Here is a 26051-nt window from a genome sequence, read left to right as displayed (position 1 = left end):
ATTCACTCTCTTAATGCAGACTCTGCTGGTTTTATATGCAGTACAGCAACAACAATAGCAGTATTGCGCAATCTGACAGTGAGTAAGTACTACACTGAGGTGTTAAAAAGCGCCGCCACACACCCTGTCACCACACTGTACAATGAAAAACAACAAATTCCCCTTTTCTGCGGCTGTGGTTCAGTGCCTGTTTGTGTTGAGGCATTGTCGACTTTGTGGGCACCATGTGTAATAATCCGACCCCCCAGGTGTGTTTATGGGCATCCAGACCACTTCTGCTTTCTGAGCCACTTCTCTGTTCTTCTGCCTGGAAGAGAAGTCCAGACGACAGAAACACAGACACAAGTTTAGCTATTTTGGTCATTCTCGTTTATGGGCTCTTTTTTAGCAGAGTAAATTCAACCTACATGTGTTTGTTCTAGTTTAACACGAAGGTGTCAAAGCCGTTGTAGTTCAGGGGCCGCATACACCCAGTCAGACCAGTAAAAGAATAAAATATTAACCTAGAAATAATGTCAACTTTTCTCTATGTCAGTGGTTCACAAACTTTATTGGCTTGTGACCCCATTTGAACCCTTTCATGCATAGCGGTCACTACAGTGGACAGTTATTCTACAGCTGTTCTTATATACAGGGTGACACAAAAAAACGGGAACTTTTAACAATCCAATAAAACCAAGAGTGATGGAAGAAAAATATTTTATACATACTAATTGAAACCTTAAACCATGCCATTTAAGAAACAATGACAGAATTTTCATTTTTTAAAAATTACTTCCTGTAGATGGCGTCCTCCTGTACGAATGCATTCTTGAAATCTGCTGTTGAGATTCCTCATTGACCGCTGCACATCTCAGCTGGGATACTGTGAATTTCATCCTGAATTCTCTGTTTTAACTCATCCAGAGTTCTTGGTCGAGTCGTGTACGCTTTACTCTTGAGATAGCCCCACAAGAAAAAAATCACAAACGACAATCTGGCGATCTAGGGGGCCAGGGAACGTTACCGAATCTTGAGATCACACGGTTACCGACAATTCTCTTACTAACTGGGGGTGTGTTTACTTGCTCAAGGTCACTGTCTTGCAGTGCTGCCACTTGCTCATGTCTGCTAATACGCACTTCAAAAATTCCCGTTTTTTTGGGTCACCCTGTATTTATGGATTTTGTTGTTTTAGTTCCATATCAGCCAACACAGTGGTTGCTTATGCACCATACCATACACTGAAATTCATACCATTAATGTAAGTTTGCTGTTCAAGATAAACCTGATCTGCACTAACATGTTTGAGTGTAAATCAATTGCTTGTTATTATTATTAAACTGCAGTTAAAAGGTTTTTATTGTTATTATTATTATCATGTTGCACATTATCTCCATGAAGTGAGTAATAACTAGTATAATAGTATGTTAAAATGTGACAAAACAGCAGATTAGCAGCATTAAAAATGTTTTTATGTCATAGTTTTCACACAATATATCAGTAAATACATATTTCTTTGCTTCAAAAATTAAATGCATGGTGTCAAGATGGGTGGACATTTTAGGAACTCCATGAAAAATAGGTTCAGAAAAAAAATTTCAACCGCATTGTTTTTTTTTTTTTTCATGTCTAAAGAAGATAAAAACACTCAGGAAAAAAAAATCTTGATTAAGGTTGTAATAATTCATGCATGAAAGGGTTAATATCCCAAATGTCTAACTGGTTGAAAATACCAATAAAAATGAAAGTACTAAAAAATGTGTCTAACATGAACCAGCTGTGAGCAACCTGAAATTTCTAAAGAAAAATAAGTGCAGTTTTAATATATATATGCCTCCGTTATCATTACATGTGCATTACAATGTACACATCACAGTAGAAGTCCGCAAATAAACAAAAACATGTAATATAGGCAGAATATTGTTAAAACTGCACTTAAGAGAAGAGAATTTACTTCTCATAAGACATTTCAGGTTTAGATTTGTTCATGTATTCACATTTTTCGTCAAAGGATAGTTTGTAATTGTAACATTCTATGTAATTTTCTTTTTAGTTGTCATTAGTTTATAGGTTATTAAGATCAAATTGGTCCTGACTGTAGCCCCTGAGCTAAAATTATTTTGACACCATTGGTTGTTAATATACATACAGTATATATAATTTCTGCATTTCACAAATTCATCCCATGAGCTGGATTGGACCCTATGGCAGACCCGTTTTGGCCATGGGCCGTATGTTTGACACCCCTATTGGTAACATGTAAGATCACAGAGTGTTTTTTTTCCTAGCCTTTGCTAAGTAATTTGCTGCTTTACACACCAGCTTAAGCATTAAAATCATTCTAATTTATTATTTTTTTTTTTTTACCAGAATCTGTTAAGTAGACTATATTATCAAGGTAATATATTTTGAAGTGAAAGCTTCCAAAGCTCTCAAAACTTCACGAATTAAACATACTTATCTGTGAAATCCTCCTCCACTCAAGAGCTTTAGTGGACTTGAATATTTGAGCTTCATTCAACACTTCACAGAATGATGTCAGAAAAGTTTCACCTTCTTTCCCTCATAAAGCTTCTGCTTACGGACAGGATTTAGATGTCCTTATATTTTGGAGGATTTATTTGGCAGCTTTTACTCTGTAGTACCCTTATCCCCCAGTTCAGCTTTGACATGACAGTGTTTTTATATTCAGATGTTTTCTCACAAAGATTATTTCTCTTATTGAGTGAATGGAGTGGATCTGTAACAGGTCTAAATAGTTCTGTTGAATTTTATAGTTACATAATTCTGAATATATTTTTGGATATTGCAAATCTGTATCACCTACTATAAAGTAGAATAATATGTGTTATTTTTGAAACTGAACATCAGTAATAATCAAAAGTCAAGTCAAAGTCAGCTTTATTGTCAGTTTTTCATATGTACATCACAGACAGGAAACTGAAATTACAATAAAATTAATAGTGCCGTAACAGAAGTACAATTAATGTACTTTTTGTTTGTAGATTATTGGTAGATAGGAGGTACATGAGTAAGTTTCTCATTAAAATATTTTTTTTTCCATATTATTTTATTATTTTCACATAATGTTATTGTTTTGTGAATGCTTTTCATTGTTTTATAGATGCTAAATCATTACTTTTGGACAGTATCTCATTATTTTGAGACACTTAGTCATATTTTAGACATTTTAGATTATTATTTTATAGATACTAAGTAACTTCAGACATGTTTTGTTACTTTGAAACCAAGTCATATTATGGACAATTTCAAAAAGTTATTTCAAAATAATTAATCATTATTTTGAAATACTTAATTATATTTTGACATAGATAGTCAATACTCTTAACAATATCTCATTATTTTGTAGATATTAAGTCATTCCAAGAGAATTTCACATGATTTCAAGATGCTAAATCATATTTTTGACGTAGAAAGTCAATAGTTTGAACAATATCTCATTATTTTGAGATACTACAGTCGTAAAAAAAAAAAAAAAAAAATAGACCTTCAAAAGTCATCAAAAACAATGGTTATGCAATCAAGTATTAACTCCTGTGTGTATCATGTGACTAAAACAGACAGAAAAGAAAACATGGAATACCTAAAAGCACTGTTTTTGGCAGTACAATGCCATAGCTATTGATGGAAGAACTGAAGTGATTTTGGTTATTATCAAGAAAACATGGAAAATGTCTAGATATCAGCTCTGAAATTAAACTCTTATGAGCAATTTTTGTTGTTATCATTATATTTGTCCAAACAAATGTATCTTTAGTCATACCGGGCATTAAAATGAATAAGAAATTGAAGAAAACAAGGGTGGTCTAATCATTTTTTCCACGACTGTAAGTGATAATTTGAGATAGTATGTCATATTTTGAACATTTTCTCCTTATTTGTGAGGGTTTCATTGACTTTGATGGTGTAAATGTGTTTCCCTGTTGAGAAGGTCCAACCCCTGACCTGTATTTGTTTCTAATAATCCTGACAGGACTGCCCTATCGCCTGGGTAAACACCATGGTGTTCGACTACAAGGACCAGCTGAAGACCGGGGAGTTCCTTCTGTCCACATGGCCGTCTGTTCCTGGTACGCTCAGTTTTTTTCTCCTCTTCACAAACATCTATTCTCGGTCACAGCCTCCTCTTTAACACATGGCGTCACACAGTGAAAGCTGAAATACCCAACGTGACAAGTGGTGCCATCAGAGCCTCACAAATCTGCGCATTATGTTCCGTCTGCTCATGCACAAGTCGTTTAATTAATGCAGGGAAACGACAGTTGTTCGTTGGTGTGTTTTCGAGGGTTGTTTAAAATCTTTTCGCCTCAGAATTAGAGAATCAAGTAGTGGCATCGAATCCATTTTAAAACAATAACACGCTTAAAAACTGTAGAGATATGAACTATTTATAAAGCGCTGCAGAAAATGGCGGGACTATGAACAAAGCAATGCATAATTACTGCTGTGTGTCATTTAAATATTTTGTGTTCAACCAGTGACCCCTAGTTTCTGTGTTGTATTGTCTGTTGATAAAACAAATAAAAAGAATGTATATATATTAAAAAGATATGAACTATTCTTTAAAAAAACAATACAACAAAAAGTAATTAACCTCTTAAAATTTGTTTGATTAGAGAAGATTATTTGATACACAAACTGAGGGCTTTATATAAATACAGTTAGAGACATTAAGATAATTAAAATAAATGTAGAATGAGGAAAACACCCAAACATTGTCTTTACTGTTGAAAGTACATGTATATCTGACAGTTGTAAATGAGACAATGTGCATCAGTTTTGCTCATTGTTTTTAAGTTTAGTCTTTATCCAACGCATCTCTCACTATTTTATGTGGAATGAGACTCTTTTTAAAGGGGTTATGTAGTACTAATATAATAAACTCTCACCAGCAGGGGGCAGACTGGTACCAACCAGAGCATATTCAGGACTAAAACCATCAACAAATCAACCCTATGTATCCACAGATACTGTATATGTACTCACTGAATAAATTATAAATCTCATTGTTCACACATCTGTATTGTGGTAACATTGAGTTTTCTTCGTCAAATAAAAACTCATAGCTGCTTATTTTGACAGTCGGTCAAATAACACTGTGTCTTATTATCTTCACGAGCTGCTGATAGTTTACATTATAGCTCTGTTAGCTTAGCTGTGTTTTTAGACTGAAAACAGCCACAGTAAAACCACAAACCCCCTCTGTTTTCTGTTCGGTTTGGGTTGTCAGTAACTGAACAAAAGATCTGTTTAGAATCGAACAAACAAGGTCAGAACTGTCACAGTTTAGTCTGAACCATGGATCAACAAACAGCAACTTAACAAAGATAATAACATTACATAATAACTTTATATCTTCATAAGCCTCATAATCAAACTCACCCGTTTAGAAGAAATGCTGACATTCATCAAACTCCATTCTTTTCATGTCCAGTGGAGAAAACAACAACAACAGTGATTCTAGTTTCTTTTTTTTTCTCATCTTTATCATTTGACTCTAAACTTCAATAAAACATTGAACATCAAAAATTTGCAAAAATCATCATTTCAATTATTTGCATTTCCATTAAGTGGAAGCAGTCGGTTACAATGCTACATTACATGTGGCGCTAATAAAGAGTAGAAGAAGCAGAGCATTCTGTTTTCCAACTAGAAGGGGTGAGAATATCAGAACATTTTTTTTTATCTGTTTATTAGCATTTTTAGTTGAACACATTCAAATCACAAATTCAGTACATGTACACAGTAGACCCCCTCATTCCCCTCTTGCCTCTCCCCCCACCCCATGATCCTAGATCCTCTAAAGGAAAAGAGAACACAAAATACAAAAGAGAGAATGTTGTGATAAAGAAGGAATAATAGAACAAAGTACAATATCCAAGTAGAATGATAGTAATAACAATAAATAAATAAATAGATAAATAAATAAAGAATATCAGAATAATTTTGTTTCTAAAATAAAATTTTACATTTTATTTGGGACAAATAATGATGGATGATATGAGTGAGTTCAGGTTCTGTGTTTTGTGTTATGTGTAATATCTCTCCAAATTGGGGATAAAATTGTATAAAAATCTATCATTGCAAACATTTTGTTACCACAGATGATAAAAGCGACCTGTTGAACCCGATGGGGACGGTGGAGAAGAATCCAAACGTAGACAGCGCTGCCGGGCTTCTCATCCGCTTCCCCAACATCCGACAACATCCCCTCTATTACCCTCCACTCGAAAAGGTACTGGATCCCAAACATTTCTGTACAGGCATCACTTCTGTCATTTGTCAAGTCAAGAATTTAGTTGTAATTGTATTTCTTTTCAGATAAGTGATATGGAGAAGAACGGTGATGCATCTTTCTACAGTAAAGATGAAGTAAGTATTCTATATTCTAGTATTCTAAATTTCAACCTTTGTGTGTTTTTGGAGGACATAACAAGACTTTACAATTTTTTTATTGTTATGTAGAAAATTAGGTTAATGAAATTACCGTATTTGGTTCCTTACCCATAAGTGGTAAAAAAAAATGATCCAAAAAGTATATACAGTCACGGAAAAATGATAAGACCATCCTAGTTTTCTTTAATTTCTTGTTCATTTTAATGCCTGGTGTAACTAAAGGTACATTTGTTTGGACAAATATAATGATAACAACAAAAATAGCTCATAAGAGTTTAATTTCAGAGGTGGTATCTAGACATTTTCCATGTTTTTCTTGATAATAACCAAAATCACTTCAGTTCTTACATCAATATCTATGGCATTGCACTGACAAAAACAGTGCTTTTAGGTATTCCATTTTTCTTTTCTGTCTGTTTTAGTCACATGATACACACAGGATTTAATACTTGATTGCATAAGCATTGTTTTTCATGACTTTTTTCCGCTGTTGTATCTCCAAACTATCCTTTAAAAATGGGAATAACCTGAAAAACCTGAAATTTCTTATGTAAAACAAGTGCAATTTCAACTATATTGTATCTCAGTTTATCATTTACACATATGCATGAAAGCTTACAGATGGTTTTTTTTTTTTTTTATGACTTTTGGTGGTCTAATAATTTTTTCCGCATCTGTATACTCACAAGCTTTTAAAAAATACAATCCAATCTGATATGTTCACTTATGTATAATTTCATTCTCTGTTGACTGTGTCCTCTGTAGTACATGAAGCTGAAAGAAATCATGGACAACAAAAACTACACTGAGTTTTTCGAGGATGAGAAGGAGCTCCTGTGGAAGCTCCGCTCCGTCGTCCGAGACCATTACCCTGAAAGTCTGTCCAAGCTGCTTCTTATCACCAAATGGAACAAACGTGAGGATGTAGTGCAGGTATGAACAGATGAAACAGGACTTCAGAAGCACAAAGAGATGAATGAATGAATCTACATGTGTAAAACGGTCTTCATTTTTTACAGCCTTGAAGCATTTAATATATGCAAAATAACAACAGAGAGGTTCCCAAATCATAAAAATCATTCATCTGTGACCTAAAAGGCTTTTTATTAGTCATTTGACTTGATGTGATGTGGTTGAGATGAGTTGGTGCACAAGATGTAGTGTCGTCATCAGTTGAAGTATCAGCTAAGATGTTAAAATGGAACAACCACAGATTTTTAAAGCACCAAGAGCAGGTTTTAACTTTTTATATTACTGTTAATAAATCTCAGAATCAAAATCAGAATACTTGATGAGTCCCAGAAAGAAAATTATAATGTTGCAGTTGCAGATATTCCAAGAACAATAGAAACTGAAGTATACATATATACATGGGTGCTTCTATGAAACTGATCCCTAAAACCAGGGCATGGGGGCTAAAAATTCAAACCAAGCTAATGTTATGAAGCAAGTTTGGAAGCATTTTAGGTCTATTTTAAAAATAAATATTTACTGAGACAAGAGAGAAACTATTTTTTCAGATAAAACACATTTTTATATAATTTTATACAAAAATCCGCATGTAACACAGTAAAAAGGACAAAAATTACATGCTACTATTTTTTTTCGAATATCTTTTTATTCTGTCACATTTTGGGAATTGAATTAATTATGCAAGGCAGAGTGTTTCACAGAAATGGCCGCTGTTGCAAAATCACTCGCTATTTATATGTGTTGTTCTGCATGTAATGCTAGTGGACACGATGGGTTACACAAGAAACCTGGAATGAGACTGAGATTTCACGAAAAACCTGCATGTCTGGATTAGAAAAACCACTAGGATCATCACATTTAACACAGTCTTTATGTATTGTATTATGTAAGACCATTTCAAGCCATGTTTTCCAGATCAAATGCATTGACACCTACGTAGCTTTTCATGTCCCAATTTTGGTCCTATTTTTGGCCCCAATATTTTATTAATAATTCATTTAATTTTGGGATGACTCAGAGCAAGAGTATAATTTCTTTGCATTCATCTGAGGTCATCGTTAGGTACATCCTGGGGGGAAATATGTCTAATTGTGCCGGGTACCAAAAGGAACCCAGTTTCATAGAAGCATCTACATATATTGTGTCTCTCTGATACAGACACCTTTCAATTTTTCCACAAGTATTTCATGATTATATTTGAGATTGTATGAAATTTTATGGGTGTCCAAAAACTTTTTTCAACTTCTGTACGTATACAAGGACAAATATAGGTATAAAAGATGTAAAATAGAAACATAAATAAGAAAATATTCAGAAATAGAAGTATATGCATCACTAAAAAATATGCAGCTTTAAAAATACATAGTTTAGTGTTAAATTTAGATTCCTCTGTATTATTATGCACTGAGATAAGGTAATAAGATGTAGTCCAGGTCCATCAAAATATCTGACATTCTGAGTTAGAGATTATACAGTCCAGTGATCACAGACAGGAGTGGTTTCCTGTGATGCTTCATGGTGCATCTTAGCAGAAGTCTGTTACTAAAAGCATCACCACAGTGGAGGTGGTGGCAGATATTATCCAATATAGACCAGATATAGGACAGCATCCTCCTCTCCAGTAAATCTAAACTTTTTTAAAGAACTAATTTTATCCATTAATACCAATCCCTTCTGATTTTGTAATTTTCAATCCTAAAATTCTTGTCTTTCTGCCATTTCCTAGTATTTGTCATAGTTTTTTATTATGTTTTCTTTTCTCTTACACATTTAGACTGTGTGGAAAGAGGGAAAGGCAGTGCCACACAGTGGTAAATGAAGTTAAAATGATGATAAACATACAAATGAGCTGTATACTAAGTTATGGCTTTAACTTTAGAATATATTGATTTTGGACTCAAAGCTCTGGGGCATTTGTTTCCAATGGGAATCATTTCAATGTAACACAAAACCATTGATTAGCTAATAGCAGAAGCTTCATGCTTTGAAACCAAGTTATGATCAGAAAACAGCAAACATATATTATTTATATTAGATATATTTTGCTGGGAAAAAGTCACTTTTTCTTCAGTTTTCTCTGTTTTTGATATAAAAACCTTTGAATTTACTCTGAGCCTTTATGAACATCTGCATGATCAGTAAATTAAATGTAGAAAAATATCTGATTTTCACTGAAGAAATGCAAAATAAAGAGGATAATATTACAATAAATGGTGATAAGTCACTTAAGAAAGGTTAAATATAGTGAAAAATTAATTTGCGAAGTGCCACAGAAGTAGCACTGGGTCTTTTATTTATTTATTTATTTCGAACATGCAAAGAAACAAAATAAAACAAAACAAAGCAAATGAAGACAAAAAACAAAATAACATTTAAATGAACAGAATCTATCTTCGACTTTGTGCAAGTCTGAATTTGCATGGTCGAAAAGGAGTAGGAGGAAGTATAAAATTATTTAATCCTACCCCTCAAGTGCTTTTACACCTTTATCACTAACTTAACACAACAATCAAACAATACATTTTCCCTTATTTTAACATTCAACCACAACAAATGCATAATGCAGTAATTGAATTATACACAACAAAGTGATCATGGCAGTACAGTCATACAGAGTCAACGATTCAACGATTTTCTTCAATAATTACAGCATATTTATCAATACAACAGTATCCACAAACAAACAGCCCTCGTTGTCGTTATTAAATTCTGTATCTCTCAAGAATCAATTCTCAAGAAACAATTCCTTCCACAATTTTACTCCACAGATGGTAATACAGGAACTTTTTAACGTAGTGTGCTCTTTATGGGTTAATGTACATATTTTCCCCCTTATTTCTTCCACTCACATGCCTTTGGTTTTTCTTTACGACAAAAACCTGGACTGAATATATTTGAACAATGATTTTTTATTTGTTTTTCCAAGTGAATTGACAGTAATCTTTTCACCAAATTATAAAAAAAACGATCCTATTTATGAATTCTTACTGATCCATATACGAACTCTGGACTTCTTCAGATGGTGGGTTTACTGAGGAACTGGCCAGAACTTCCTGCCATCCACGCCTTAGAGCTCCTAGACTACAGTTTTCCAGACCCAGCTGTGCGATCGTTCACTATCAGATGCCTCAGGAAACTCAGGTATGTAGATACCTTCTGTGTGGTCATGTAGTATCAGATATTTGGTGTTCGTAGTGTTGGTGATCATTTCATTTTCTTCCTCTGCACACAGTGATGGTGAACTGTTGCAGTACCTGATCCAGCTGGTCCAGGTCCTGAAGTATGAGTCTTATCTGGACTGTGACCTCACCACTTTCCTGCTGGAGAGGGCTTTATCCAACAGGAGGATCGGTCACTTCCTCTTTTGGCATCTCAGGTCAGACACCAGATAGTTGGAAAAATAAGATGCATATGAAGCCCAGTGGAGGAAACAGATTCAGATCCTTTAATTAAGAAGTAATCACAGCAGGATGTAACTGGAAAGTAGAGAGTAAATTACTGACTATTACATTGTATGATATTATATTATTAATAATGAATTATGAAAAGAAATTAATAATGACATGAAGGATCAGAACATGATTAATGGGAGACAAAAGAAGGATACAAAGAAAATATGTCCAAACTTTGAGCCGATTACCTAGAATGTTCAGTTGTTGGTTGAACAGGACAGAGCAGAGCAGTCAACACCTGGGAGGGGTGGGACGTGAAGTGGCTCATTTGCATTTAAAGGGCCAGCGCTCAAAATGACCTTTCTGGTGTCATTACTCAGAAATAGTGTTGAAGATGGACCTGTGGAGTTGAATTAATGAACAATTCAGACCCAAACATAGCATTTACAGTTTATGTAGACCACAAGGAAATGTTTGAAAATGCATAATTCCATTTAAAAAAGCAAAATATCACTCCTTTAAGTAAATCTACCACAGATGAAACCTTTGATTTGACTGCTTTGTGTTTATTTTAGGTCAGAGATTCACGTTGCGTCTGTCAGTTGCGTTTTTGGCCTGATTCTGGAGGCCTACTGCAGGGGAAACATCCACCACATCAAGCTCTTAACCAACAGGTACCTACGCACTAATGCTCAACTCCCACAACCGGTGAAACCTCTGCGTTTGTTTTTGTTTGTACTGACCTTCACCTCACCTCCTTCACACAGAATGAGGCCTTGGGCAAAATGAAGGCCTTGAGCGACTTTGTCCAAATCTGGCTCGCAGAAGATGACGGCGGAGGATCTGAAGCTGTGCATCAGACAGGAGTCGTACGTGGAGGCTCTGTCCGACCTGCTGTCCGCCTCTTAACCCCAGCATCATCCCTCGCCGAGATCTGGTTAGTGCCAGACGCTCAACAGAACAGATAATCTTTTTTGTCAAATTGCATCTTTGACTCCTTAAATAGTTTTCCTCCTATGATTGTAAACTTTAAATTACATAACATAGTGGAAAATTGTTGTTTTTTTTTTTAATTTCAGTTATCAACATTTTAAAACCAAATACAACAACAAAAAGATATATATATATATATATATATATATATATATATATATATATATATATATATATATATATAAAAAACAAAGAACATATTCAAAAATGAGCAGGATGAAGTTCACCCCATTTTTTTTTACTGACCATGAATTCCAATGTCACCTCCCCAAAGTAACTTAACAAATCTTATAGATATCATGACAAATTCTGATCAAACCTGCACAAAACACAAAAATGTTATATACATCAAAAATGAACTCTATCAATTAACCTTAAACAACCAGCTATTATTAAAGATTGCTATATATAATCCATTTTACCCTTATTTCTTAGTGTTAGAAACCTGAAAATGAAAATGTGACCTTAAAACTATTTTCTGTGTCTATAATAATCCACTGGATCAATATTATTTATATTCATTCATTCAATCATTCAACCTTTTTTTATCATGTAATAAGCTGAAACAAAAGGTCTCATTGAGAATGTATCTGAAAACAACAAAAACATTGACGATAAAAACAATGAAAAGGGATAAACGTGAGTAGAATAGAAAGAATTCAATGATATCGATATTATGTTATTGACAATTATGAGAATAATTAAAGATGGCAGCAGCATAGTGTATAAAAAAGTGACATTTGTACAGCTTAAAATAATAAAATAGGCTTGATAAATGAAAACTAATCAGACAGAGCATATCTGCCAGATTTACATCAAGCACCAGGGAAATTAAATAATCAACAATAAATAATTAAAATATAAAGGAAACAAATGAGCGAAGAGAACAGCTATATGTAAAATATGGTGAAATCAATAAATCTAATAAAACTAAGTTCACTCAGATGTGTAAAAACGAACAAAAACCTTTAACATAACTTAAACAAACTATGTGTTTGAAATAACATGAAACAAACAGCAAACATTTGCCAACTGAGGTGCATGATTTGTAATAATCAATACTTTGCACTTTTACATATATTTTCTGTACTAATTATTATTACTGCTTTTTCCTCTGGAGTAACTTTTTGACATCTCTGTTTTACAATTTTTTTTACTTTTAATATTTCTCACTTTATACTTGGACAAATGGATGGATGGACAAAAATGTTATTTGTAAGAAATATAAAACTAATTGTCAAAATAGCAGCAGTGGATGTAAAGCTGCACAAATTGCTGTTTCCTTTCTAGAAATTTGGTTAAAATTTGTGAATGCATATTGAATTAAACAGGTATCATGTGTTTACAATGTGTGTTGTGCTGTTGCAGTGCAGATAAATGCAGGTTTATGGACTCCAAGATGAAGCCACTCTGGATGATGTACAGGAATCCGTTTGTTCAAGGAGACATGGTGGGGATCATCTTCAAGAACGGAGATGGTGAGATCCAGAACACACCTCTATGTCAATACATCAGCAGACCTGAAAACATAACTGCATGAATGGGCTGTTTCTGTGTTTCGGCAACATTTATGGATCACAATATAGCCTCTGGAAAAATGAGGTAAAATGATGGGTTAAAATTAAAGTTGTGTTTGAAATGTACCAGAAAGATTGTTTATTTTGATGTGTCTGATTTATTTTCATCTTTAGATCTTCGACAAGACATGCTGACCCTACAGATGATCCAGCTCATGGAGAATTTATGGAAAAAAGAAGGTCTGGATCTCAGGTAAATGCTGCTTTTTGCACCAGGTGTTAACACAGACGTGAATTGCAAGTTTGATGGTTTATTTCTGTCTGTGTTACAGGATGATCCCATATGGCTGTTTGTCCACGGGGAACAAAATGGGGCTCATTGAAGTTGTAAAGAACTCGGACACCATCGCTAATATCCAGCGTAACAGCAGTAACAGTGCGGCCACCGCTGCCTTCAACAAGGACGCTCTGCTCAACTGGCTGAAATCCAAGAATCCTGAGTGAGTATGACGGACAGGGTGGATTAATTCGAAAAGAAAAACATGTCAACTCTGTCTGTGTGGATATTGTATTAATCTGTATGGAAGCACATGGAAATACAGACTACATTTGAGCTTTACAGCATGATATTCCATGTTGAATTGACAACTGTGTTTTATTTTACGTAAAATATGCAAACATTGATGCGTAACATTCAAGTAAAGCCGACAGTTTTGACTTAGAAAACTAAAAAATTAATAATTTGCAATAATGATGTTAGTAACTTTTAAACATTGCAGGTACCAAGGTTATAATCGTTAACGAAAACTAACCAAATGACGAAAACTAGAATTGAAAAAACATTTTCGTTAACTGAAATAAATAAAAACTATAATTAAAAGAAAAAAAACAATAACTAACTGAAACTTTGTGTTCTTACAAAACTAACTAAAATTAATAAAACTTATGGATAAATTTGATTCGTTTTTGTCTTCGTCAATGTTGGATTAATATGAAATCCATTTATTTTGCTTGAGCAATTTTAGCTAGCAGCACCATACAACACTTCATGGTCCGTCACTTCTCGTCACTTGTCGTGTAGAGTCGTCTTCTCGTTCCCACTCTACCTGGAAACATGGACACTAAAGTTGGGAGAAAGCAGCAGTCCTGTACAGTATTTATTTCAATATGACAGTGAAGATATGAAAGAAATAAAACTAAGCTAAAACTAACTAAAGCATTTAGAGGAAAACGAAAACAAATAAAAACTAGAAAACCTGCACTAAAAATGAATTAAAACTAACTGAATTAGAGAAACAAAGTTAAAACTAAATAAAACTAAACTATGATGAAAAATCCAAAACTATTATAACCTTGGCAGATACTGGTTTTTAATTCTAATGTAGAATATTATTTTCACAGTAGTCCATTTGTTTGGATTTAAGTACTTTACTTAAGTGATGTGACATTTTGTTTATAGAATTTATAGATTTTTCGTGGCAATATGGAAAACTTTGCATCCTGGATGTCTGCTTATTTATTATGTGCCTTGAGGGCTGTGACAAAGTGAGACAAATGCGTCGACAACTCCAGCCTTACATTAAATGAGAGGAGATTTTTACTCGGTGCCAGACAGTCTGAAGGTCTTGTTCATCCTAAAAGCTCCTTGAAGAGCGTAAACCATTTGATGTAATGAATAAGGCTTTTGTGCGTACGTCACTTTGGCAAGACAGGCCGAGCTGACTGTACAACAGAACAGGAAGGTAATTAGCTTGAAATGCTGGAGCACCCAAAATGAAGCGTAGAGAATCTGTGAAAGCTTATTGCAGCGAACACCATCCTCGTCTAGACTGTGAAAGGACATTCTGGTAATCATTATGCAGCCACAGTAACTCCTCTGTGCATATTTCTTATAACAGAGAGCAAATCCTGCTTCAGGGCTCTGTGTGTGTGTCTGTTTTTGGGTTAGAGATACGGACTTAAAGGGAAAACGATAAAGATGCACCCACTTACACTGTGCTTTCTTGTTTCTTTTTTTTTGTGCCCAGGAGAAGCTGGAAAAAGCAATAGAGGAGTTCACTCTGTCGTGTGCTGGCTACTGTGTAGCTACTTACATCCTGGGCATCGGAGATCGTCACAATGACAATATCATGATCAGGGAAACTGGACAGGTGGGATTTACAACTGTGTTATTCATCATGGTCACTTGAAAACCCACGACATATAAATTTACCACGAGGGGGCAATTACACCACAAAAAACTGTATTTCATAAAGATCCAGACGTCCACTCCTGGCCAGAACCATCTACTGTTGAACCACTAACATATAAAATAATTTAGGTAAAATGCAGTTTGGATTAATTTTCAATTGTTGCCTAAAGTATCCCACGCACTGACAGGTCCCATTAGAATGAGATATCAACATTAATGCCACTTGCTTGTCAGTGTCACCATGTTATGATCAGTGTTTAACCCATAAAGACCCAAACAGCCACTGGTGACCAAAATATCTAATGATGTTAAATGTTTAATACACTGTTGATCTACTAATCCTATCATACATACAATACAATAATTGCTGTAAATAGTTTTGTCATCTTTTCATGGTCATCAGATATGACCCATTTGGGACGTTCAGAGGCTCTGTAGTGAATGTGGAAACACCATCATCTTCTACAACATTGATTCACCAGTAAAACCCATGGAGTTTGACAAATGACAGTGGATGAACATACTTGTTTTATGTTAAGTTAATGGTATATTTTGTTCAAAAACTCACTGTATACTCATTGTTTCCTTTGATCTAATTAGTTTGAATTTACTCTGAGCTTTTATGGCCATCTACATGTAAAAGAAATTAAATGTGGGAAAATACCAAATTTTCAGTGAAAAAATGCAAAATCCAGAGGTTAATATTACAATAAATGGTAATAAATCACTTGGAAAATACAAACAAAATAGTTTGGAAGTTGTGACAAAAATATTTGTGGGTCTTTAAGGGTTGATCTAGTGTGACATAAAATCATAAACTTGTAGTTACTGAGACCTATAGGAGAGTAGATTATAGTGTATTCAGTCACTTTGTTTAAGAAAGTAAATAAATTAACATTCTAACAAGTGGTGCCAGGCACAACAATCCCTGCCCCTCACACGTATTGTAGCTTATTTTGGCTTCAATCCAGCTGATGTCATCATCTCTATGCATGTGCTGATGTCAGCATATCAATTGCCTCTATATATGTGCCAACTTTGAAGTAAATTGAAACAAAATTGGTGTTTTTATAGACTTGTAAAATTTCGCCCATTAAAAGTAAATGGAAGAAAGAAAAGATTTGAAAAATTAATAAAAAATTTTTAACTTTGACCTACTTTTCCCAAAATGTAATCACATCTATTCTGGGTCACTGGCAATCTTTAAACCCAATTTGGTATGAATTCAGCCAGTAGTTTTGCTGCTAGAGTGTTAACAACCAAAGAAACAAACAAACCGAACTAAAAACAATATCCTTCGGGGGGGCGGGGCAATAAATACTTCCGATTGACATCTACTTTCCTAATGTTGTTAGTCTTCCAAAAACAATAAAAACACTGTCCGGGCCAAAAATTAGTCATTCACTGTATTTCATTGGAATGTCTTTAGCCTGGATAACAAGATAGATTTGTCTTGGCTTCAGTTATGTCAGCCAATATTTATGCAGCGTCACAATAAATGCTACAACTTTTATTTCCTTCCAGAGATGCATTAATTTTTGGCCAAGATCTTGTTTTGATGATGCAAAGTCGGAAATGCTGTGTAAAGTCTTCGCCATCACATCCCATATATTCTCATTGTGGTTCAGGTTCTGGACTCTGTGGTGTCCAATCCATATGTGAAAGTAATGTCTCATGCTCCTGAACCACTTTCACAATCTGATCCTGATGAATCCTGTCGCTGTCAAAGAAGAAAAACTCCACTGTTTCTGGTTTTTCAGTAGATTCAGGTTCAGCTGACCTCATTTTATGGACATCTAATATCACTGATCCTAGACCTGATCAACTGAATCAACCCCAGATCATAACACTGCCCCCACAGGCTTGTACTGTAGACACTAGGCATCATGGGTAGTCACTTCATCTGCCTCTCTTCTCACCCTGATGCATCCATTAATGTGGAACAGGGTGTCGACTCATCAGACCGCATGTCTATTATGTTCACATTTTTGTTTCCTTAAAAAGAGTAATTTGTACAACTCATTTCCACCTGTGCTCCTCAGCTGTTCCACATTGACTTTGGGCATTTCCTGGGCAACTTCAAGCGGAAACTAGGGATCAACAGGGAGCGTGTGCCTTTTATTCTGACATATGACTTTGTCCATGTGATCCAGCAAGGAAGGACGAACAACAGTGAGAAGTTTGAGAGGTACACTATGGATTCATGAATCAGTCTGTGCATGGATAAATGATTTCATTCATAGCTTTTTTCTTCCAATTGGAGTGTGTGAAAGGTTCCATGGCCTCTGGGGTAGCTCACCTTTTCACTTTTTAGGGTCATAAATGACAAACACAATCTATATGAAGCTCTCTAATTAGCTTTTATTTATATCATTTTAGAATATGAATTAGAGGAGTAAGAAAACAGATGGAAAATGTCTGGTGTTTCCTGCTGTACATCTGTCAGCAACACAGATTCCTGGAAAAAGACACAGTTTATTACAGTAACAGTAGTCACTGCAGCTGACTGAAAATATGCTTCATTAAGTTGGTTATCTTTGCTTGCAAAGCTGAGGAGGAAACTCAAGTTCTATACAGTTGCGGAAAGAAATATTAGACCATCAAAAGTCATCGAAAACGATCAAGTACTAACTCCTGTGTGTATCATGTGACTAAAACAGACAGAAAAAAAAACACGGAATGCCTAAAAGCACTGTTTTTGTCAGTACAGTGCCATAGCTATTGATGTAAGAACTGAAGTGATTTTGTTTATTATCAAGAAAAACATGGAAAATGGATAGATATCAGCTCTGAAATTAAACTACTGCAAGCTATTTTTGTTGTTATCATTATATTTGCCCAAACAAATGTACCTTTAGTTGTACCAGGGATTAAAATGACCAAGAAATTGAAGAAAACAAGGGTGGCCTAAAAAAATTTTTCGCGACTGTGGAAATGTTGTCTGTCATTTTTGACTCAGAAAAAAAAAGCAACACCAACGAAAGAGTAAAACCAAATCAATCTTCTGTTTTATTACATGAATTAGAAAGAAAATTGTACAGAAACAACACTTATTGTTATATTTCACCTAGTAAAGGAAAAATGTCACAGTATTCATCAGTTATTCAACACTGTGAAGACAAAAAAGAAATTCATGTCAAAAAATGACATTGTCAGTATTTTATAGATAAATCATGTTTTCGTTCAAGCTCAGGTTTGTACGGAACCAAACGTCCCCTGGCTCCACTGTAGTGTTATTTCATTGTTTATTATTTAAATTTTTATTTTCTATGTTGTCAGGTTCAGGGAGTACTGTGAGCGAGCCTATAAGATCCTGTGTCGGAACGGGACGCTGTTTGTCAACCTGTTCGCTATGATGAAGGCAGCGGGACTGCCTGAGCTCACCTCCTTCAAAGACATCCAGTATCTGAAGGTACGCAACCACAGCCCTGAATCTCATGAAATGTCAAATAAATCTGAAGGAAGCCTTTGAAAAGTTGCAAAATAATGAAATGGGAGTTCTATGTGTTTCTATGAACAGTTTCAGTTGCATGATAGACTGTGTTACACATGGCTGTTAAAAAAAGAGTAGAAGTAGCATTCTGATGCTGTTTTCCTCTAAAATAGTTTTATTATATTTTTTATTTATTTATTTTTACAGTTGAGACAAAGGAATAATTCATTCTTCTCATCTATCTACACTACACTGTTGTACTACCAGCCAAATTTTCATATTTTATCTGAGTATTTGGAAAGAATCTGCAACAGCTGATCAATCACATGGGTCAAATCTTCCCTGTGTCAAAGTGTATTCATGTTGTGGAAATTCCTGATGAGATATAAACTAAAATGCATTTCATCTGATGTGCACTTATTGAACAAAATATTTGGATACATTGCATTCAGGTGTTTCATTGCTAACTGGAGGCTGGGCTTCAAAACAATGACAACTAAGGTCATTATATAGTTTAAATTTGATTTATTTCATTTTCATGGTTAATTTTGTTTACATTTTCATCTTTGCCAACAAAATGCTTCAGAATTTTTTTATGCTTAATTTTACTCAACATGCAGCTATTTTTATCATGATATTTGTTGCTTAATTGTTTTGTTTGTCACATTCTGACCATAAATAATCATTTTACACCACAGATAACCATCTGGTTTCTTCAGTGCTCACTGTAGAAGAAAAATCAGCCTTTAAACATAAAAGAAAAAAAATATTTGACATTTATCGTAATAATTATTGACAACTGACATGAGCATTTTTATCGTAATAATAATTCAAATCAATGTGAAGCTGTAGGTGTGATATGTCCCAATATTTTTCTCCATAAAGGCTAATATAATAATTCAGTGGAATGAATATTTAGGAGAATGAGGACAAGTATTTCAGCTGAACCAGGACAAGGCTTAGTCCTTCAGGATGAGTGAGTTCAACACAGAGAAATGAAACAATCAGGTTTTATACTCTGTCCATTCACTCCCTTCAGTTCACTGACCTTCACGGCTTCTATCTTATCCTTAGCGTACTGAGCAATTCCAGTAAGTTTGGCTTGAAGAAAGAGCACATCTGTTTTTCTTTGTATGAGCTTGTCAGGTCATATTAGGTCAAGAGGAAGTACAGAATAGACAGTAGCTGACCTAAGATATGGTGCTAAAAAGGTTTCAGCTGTGTTCAGTGGGTTTCTTGGTTTAGTAATGACATTCATTCTCACTACATGACAAACCTGCCTGTGATGCAACACCCTTTTATATTGAGTTTTTTGTATAGTATTGATGGTTTTGCTTTGATATGAGCTGCTCTTAACACAAAATAGACTGCACTGTGTTTGTAGTGTTTTTAGTTGTTTTATGTGTTTTACTTATTTTTAATCCATTATATTGTGCTTTTGAGTGTGTTGGGGCATTTTTAATGCCCAAGTGTGTTTTTTAAATTTTTGTCTTACAGCCGTGACAAAAACATGAATTTTTGTTTTTACTTGGAACAGACAATAAAGTTATCTATCTATCTATCTATCTATCTATCTATCTATCTATCTATCTATCTATCTATCTATCTATCTATCTATCTATCTATCTATCTATCTATCTATCTATCTATCTATCTATCTATCTAAACTGGTGGATTAATTCAGGTAAAAACAGAAAAAATTGAAGAAAAGCTGAATTTTTCAGCAAAGATATCAATAACTGAACTTAAACCCAGTGTGTTCATCCACTGTCATTGATCCAACTCCATGAGTTTTACTGGTGAATCAATGTTGTAGAAGATGACGGTGTTTCCACGTTCACTACAGAGCCTCTGAACGTCCAAATGGGTCATATCTGATGGCCATGAAAAGATGACAAACTGTATTTTACACCATTTATTTCAATGCATTGATAGGATTAGTGGATCAACAGGTATTAAACATTTTAGATCAGTAGATGGTTTTGGTCATCAGTGGCCGTTATGGGTCTTTATGAGTTAAAAAAAAAAAAGTAAAAATACACATTGAATGTGTTCATGGAAGTGCACCTGATGCTGCAAACATGGATACTGAAATAATTCTAATGTTAATAATATTTTCATTTCTTCTTTCCAAAAGGACTCTTTAGCTTTGGGCAAATCAGAAGATGAGGCACTGAAGAATTTCAAAGTGAAGTTTAATGAAGCTCTGCGGGAAAGCTGGAAGACCAAGGTGAACTGGATGATGCACTCCTTGGCCAAAGATAATAGACCGTGAAGAACACTGAACCAAGGGAACCTAAGGACCAACCAAAAATGATGGATTTTAACTTATAGAGATTAAAGGGAAGCAACGCAATCACATATTTTACTAATCTGAAGGCATTCCGAGAAACTCAAATGTTTACATTCGAACCGGCCAGTTTGTAGGACAGAACAACTAAGTGAAGGATAATCCATCACACTCATCTTTCATCCATTAAACAACAGGATATGGTTTTTTTTTTGCCTTTTGGACTTAACAGCAAAGTGAGAAACTTTCTGGTGTGTTGAAACCGCTACACAAAAACATCCTGCTGATGCTCGAGTATCATGAATCACAGAAGCCAAGGCAGAACGCTCGTATCACTCAGCAAAGAAAACTGCAAACAAACATGACACGTTCATCGACAAAGCTGAGTGACGGAGCAGCAGTTTGACTTAAAAGACTTTTCTATGGTTTACGCCCCTTAGTGGCTGTGGTATCGCCTCTCATTTCACCTGCCTCTTTGCAGTTGTGTCTTTTTTTTTTTTATTGTGTTTTATTTAATTTGATAACTTTAAAACAATTGTACAAACACACGGTAGAATATTTTTTAAAGGACTCTCTGTTATCATGCTATTTAATATTGCCTTGAAGTAAAGATTGTTGCCTTTGCAGTGCCAGTAAAAGGGAAGCAAGTACGGTGGGGAAGGGATTTTTATTAAAAAAATAATATGAAAAAAATTCAAAACACCCACCAAAACCAGGAGATACACTTAAATAATGCAACATCTCCGGATAAAAATGATCTCAGGTGACAAAATGATATAGATGCTGTTCTATAAATCATGTTAAACTGGGGCCCAATAATCAGACACTTTAAATACATGCAGATCTAATAGACAATCTATGAACACAAGCCATAGAAGTATGGTTGTGCCTCTCAAAATGTATTATTGTACACGTGGCCCTTTTAAAAATGTAAATCCTGGACTATGTGTACTGTTTCAGATGATGCAGTAAGTGTGTTTGTGTGCTGATGTGTGTGCCAGTGTTGTATTCAGATATTTAAGTTACGCACTGATTTTCATTGCTTTGTTTTAACCGATGATGTGCCAGTTGCCATGAGAGAGATTTCACGCTTTCAGTGTTAAACACCTCAATACTTTGACATTATCTACTCCTGTGTAGATAAATGAGCCAGTGATTTAGTTTAATGGTGTGGTGAGATAGGGCTGGGCGATACGGCCTTAAATGTTGTCATCAGTGAATATTGATGAGTATCATAGTAAATGCCAAGTTTCTTCTTAGTGTAAAGGCTGATTTTTTTTTTTTTTTACATGAAGGCAGGTTGAAGAAACCAGAGGGTTATTAGTGGTTTTAGACAAATGATGTAATGTAGTGAAAATAATGTTAAAGGTGTAACAAGACAAACCAAGACATGACAAGGTTTTTAAAAAAATTAGGTTTTAAAGTACTTTTTGTGGTTAGAAGGTGCTAAATACATAGCAAAACTTTTATCATATTATAATGAAAATGTTCATATCTGGCAATATTGATAATTACCACAATGAATGTAAAATTGTGTGTAAATGCCAAAGATAAAGGGATGACTTTTTATCCTGAGTGAAAGATGAAAAAACTAGATGAATTAGAGGGTTTTCTAAAAGATGTAACAGTATGAAAACGATACAAAAGACACAAGTCGTAACTAGATGAACATACATGTAGTCTTGGATTTAACAAAATGAGTGGCATCTTATTGAAGAAGGCAAAACGAGGTACTCTATGGTCAGAAAATACAAGACAAATACTCGCTGAGCAGCAAAACCTTTCAGTTATCTAAAAGTAGAACACTCTAAACAAATATAATGATTAATAGATTTTACTTGTGTATTATAATTCTGAGAAAACAGCGTTAAAATTAAACAAAACAACAAAACTTTGAAACATTTCGAATTGTTTTTGCATATAATGTAAGGGAAAATAAATCCTAAAGAATAATAATCACTTCAAAATGCAATATAAAAATACTTTGCAATAATTACTGTTTTATCGCCCAGCCCTATGAACAGATTACATGTGTTATATCCTGTCAGTCCTGCGAGGACCACTTGAATAGAAGCTGATGTAAGAATGCTTTTCACGATGGAGACTTTTCAATGGGACCTGTGTGACGTTAACTTCTACAGCAAGAAGATTTATATACCTTAAGCTATTGAAACATACAGTAGAATAGAATATAACTATGGGTAATAGATGCTCATCAGTTCAGGCTCAGATTAACCCATTGCTGCTTTAAGTCAGGAGGTCAGAGTCTGTGCGTTTATAGCTACTTGTGTAAATTGTAAAGTTACTGCTGTTGCCTTTTAAATGGATTGTATTTCATGAATTCTGTCACAAGGTACAAAGGTTTTGAGTCTCAGGCCTGACTTACATCTGTGCAGCTACAACAGTGAAACTGCTGTGTCATTATGGGTCTGACGTGGACCAGTTGTTCATCTGCATCCTGTTTTTACATTTGCTTCACTCGCTGTTGGAGGGAAACACGTTCAATAAACAGTTTGCCCAGTGAGGCATACTGGGAGCTCTAAGTTTGACTCATTTGGTACTTATTTCTTGACACATTTTTAAAAAAAATCAGATCATGGATGAAAGCCACAGATACTTCAGTTTCACTTTTGTTTAATATCCAAACAACATTTACAGCTCTATGTAAATGATTTCCTCTGCCATTCTGAAGGAGTTTATGGCTCAAAACAAATACTTCAGACTTCAGTAAACATATTATTCTTAACCTGATTGCACTTTTGATGACAATGTAAAAAAATATGAGTTGTCATATAACTATGCATAAAATTGACTAGATTAATAAACTAACCACACCATCACTCATTTCACACAGAATTTACAGTAGTGTGTTATATATAAAACCACTGTCCAAAGTTTGAAATAGGTAATATTCTGCTTGAAAAATTGGTCCAAAAAGTTTGATGACAACTTACAGAGTATTTTTTTTTTTGTGCCATCCTGGTGAGAAACACTAGTGGTCACACAACAAAGTAGGAAGTAGCAAAAACACTGTAAGACAGTAAGGAACTAGAGAAGAATAGATGAAAAACATTTTAATTCTATAACATACTGTTTGAAAAATGCAAAATCAAAATTATATTTTCTAAAAAAAAAAAAAAAGAAAGACAAGAAAAAAATCAATATCAACTTCCTATCAGTAATGTGATGTTTACCTCTTCTAAAATGAAAATAACCTGCTTTACTCTAAATCTTTTGAGAAATAGAGTCAAAACAAATTGGCTACAGTAGATGCTGGTCATGGGCTGAATATCCTTAGGCAAGACACTTTGCTCACCTTGCCAAAGCTGCTGAAAGGCCACACAGCCATGTTTCCACTAATGTGCCCAGGGCAGTTCTGGCTACAGATGTAGCTTAGAATCACCAGTTTGTGAATAATGGATTCAGTGTAAGCACTTTGAGTGCCTAGAAAAGAAAAGCACTGTATAAATCCAATCCATTATTAAAGTCAAATACTTTCCAAAGGTAATGTAATCACCTTTGTGATATTGCATTTGGTCTATTGCTATTTATGGATAATTGGTGCACACGTGTGCATATTAGTGAAGTTTACGTACTAGTGTATTGCTGCATTTTGTGCATTGGTTTATTAGTGTATTTGGTGTTTGGGTGTAATTGTTCTCTTTGTGTATTGTTGTATTTGGTGTATTGGTTTATTAGTGTATTTGGTCTATTTGTGAATTGCTTTAAATGGTTTCTTGGTATGTTGTTGTATTTGGTGTACTACTGTATTTGGTGATTTAGTGTATGGGTGTATTTGGTCTCTTTGTGTACTGTTGTATTTGGTGCATTGGTGTATTGTATTGGTTATTAGTGTATTTGGTGTATCGTTGTATTTGGTGTACTACTGTATCTTGTGTATTAGTGTATTAGTGTATTTGGTCTCTTTGTGTACTGTTGTATTTGGTGTATTGGTGTATTGTATTGGTTATTGGTGTATTTGGTGTATTGGTTCATTAGTGTATTTGGTGTATGGGTGTATTTGGTCTCTTTCTGTACTGTTGTATTTGGCACATTAGTGTATTATATTGGTTATTAGTGTATTTGGTGTACTACTGTATTTGGTATATCAGTGTACTGTTCTATTTGGTGTGCTGTTGTATTTAGTCTTTTGGTGTACTGTTGCATTCAGTGTCTTGGTGTGTTCATATATTTGCTCTCTCGGTGTACAGTTGTATTTGGTGTGCGGTGATATCTTGTGCACTTGTAGTTCCATGCACAGTGCGGGGCGCCCCCAGCGGCCGCCGGCGGTACTGCTGGGCAGAAGGCGGCTCTCTGCGTTGAGTCAGTCCGCCGTAGCTCTGCCGACTGGAGGGATGTGACCCCGGAACAGGACGCCCTCCTACAACAACACACCATTCAAACACAGCACACAAGAAAGAAAAGCTGGACCAGGAGGGGTAAGCCTGTGTGTTTGGTTTTCTTACCGGGACGCTCATTGTCAGAGGTTTTCAAAAGGCTCCGTGTGTTTCTCTCCCGGCGGTTCCACTTCTGGCAGCGGAGCGGCACCTGGATGGTGTTTCACCCATTGGAACTTCATTCAGGCTTTTGTCTCGGGCTTTGCTAGCGAGCTAGCTTGGCTGGTTAGCAGCAACGGCTCTTTTCCCAACAGGGGCATGGCTTTATGGAGACAAAATGAAACACTATTGAATGTCTAAGGGGAGACGGCTTGGACGTAAATGTGAGCACATTCTGTTCGTTTTTCCGCGGCAGAGTTCGCTTCAGACCCGGGTTTCGGTAGCCGTTGGAGGCTTAGTGCTACTAGCAGCAGCAGCGGTGCTACAGTCCCGCAACATGAACACAAATCAACCGAACACTGTCATGT

General features: G+C 35.0%; 1 protein-coding gene across 1 annotated transcript in view; it reads left to right on the top strand.

The window, feature by feature from the left end:
- The window catches only part of pik3cd (phosphatidylinositol-4,5-bisphosphate 3-kinase, catalytic subunit delta), a 40707-nt gene extending 16977 nt beyond the window's left edge, over positions 1–23730 (top strand). Inside the window, exons 9-23 of the mRNA XM_030138917.1 lie at positions 3977–4073; positions 6108–6238; positions 6325–6375; positions 7165–7332; positions 10391–10512; positions 10604–10747; positions 11339–11434; positions 11527–11700; positions 13125–13234; positions 13448–13526; positions 13606–13772; positions 15299–15423; positions 17507–17652; positions 18744–18876; positions 21035–23730. Of these exons, the coding sequence (XP_029994777.1) occupies positions 3977–4073; positions 6108–6238; positions 6325–6375; positions 7165–7332; positions 10391–10512; positions 10604–10747; positions 11339–11434; positions 11527–11700; positions 13125–13234; positions 13448–13526; positions 13606–13772; positions 15299–15423; positions 17507–17652; positions 18744–18876; positions 21035–21172 (1881 nt within the window). The 3' untranslated portion in view covers positions 21173–23730. The remainder of the gene's footprint in view (positions 1–3976; positions 4074–6107; positions 6239–6324; positions 6376–7164; positions 7333–10390; positions 10513–10603; positions 10748–11338; positions 11435–11526; positions 11701–13124; positions 13235–13447; positions 13527–13605; positions 13773–15298; positions 15424–17506; positions 17653–18743; positions 18877–21034) is intronic.
- Positions 23731–26051: the final 2321 nt, after the last annotated feature.

The sequence above is a fragment of the Sphaeramia orbicularis genome, chromosome 7, assembly GCF_902148855.1.
Source record: "Sphaeramia orbicularis chromosome 7, fSphaOr1.1, whole genome shotgun sequence".
Taxonomy (NCBI): domain Eukaryota; kingdom Metazoa; phylum Chordata; class Actinopteri; order Kurtiformes; family Apogonidae; genus Sphaeramia; species Sphaeramia orbicularis.
This window is presented reverse-complemented; position numbering and strand designations above follow the sequence as displayed.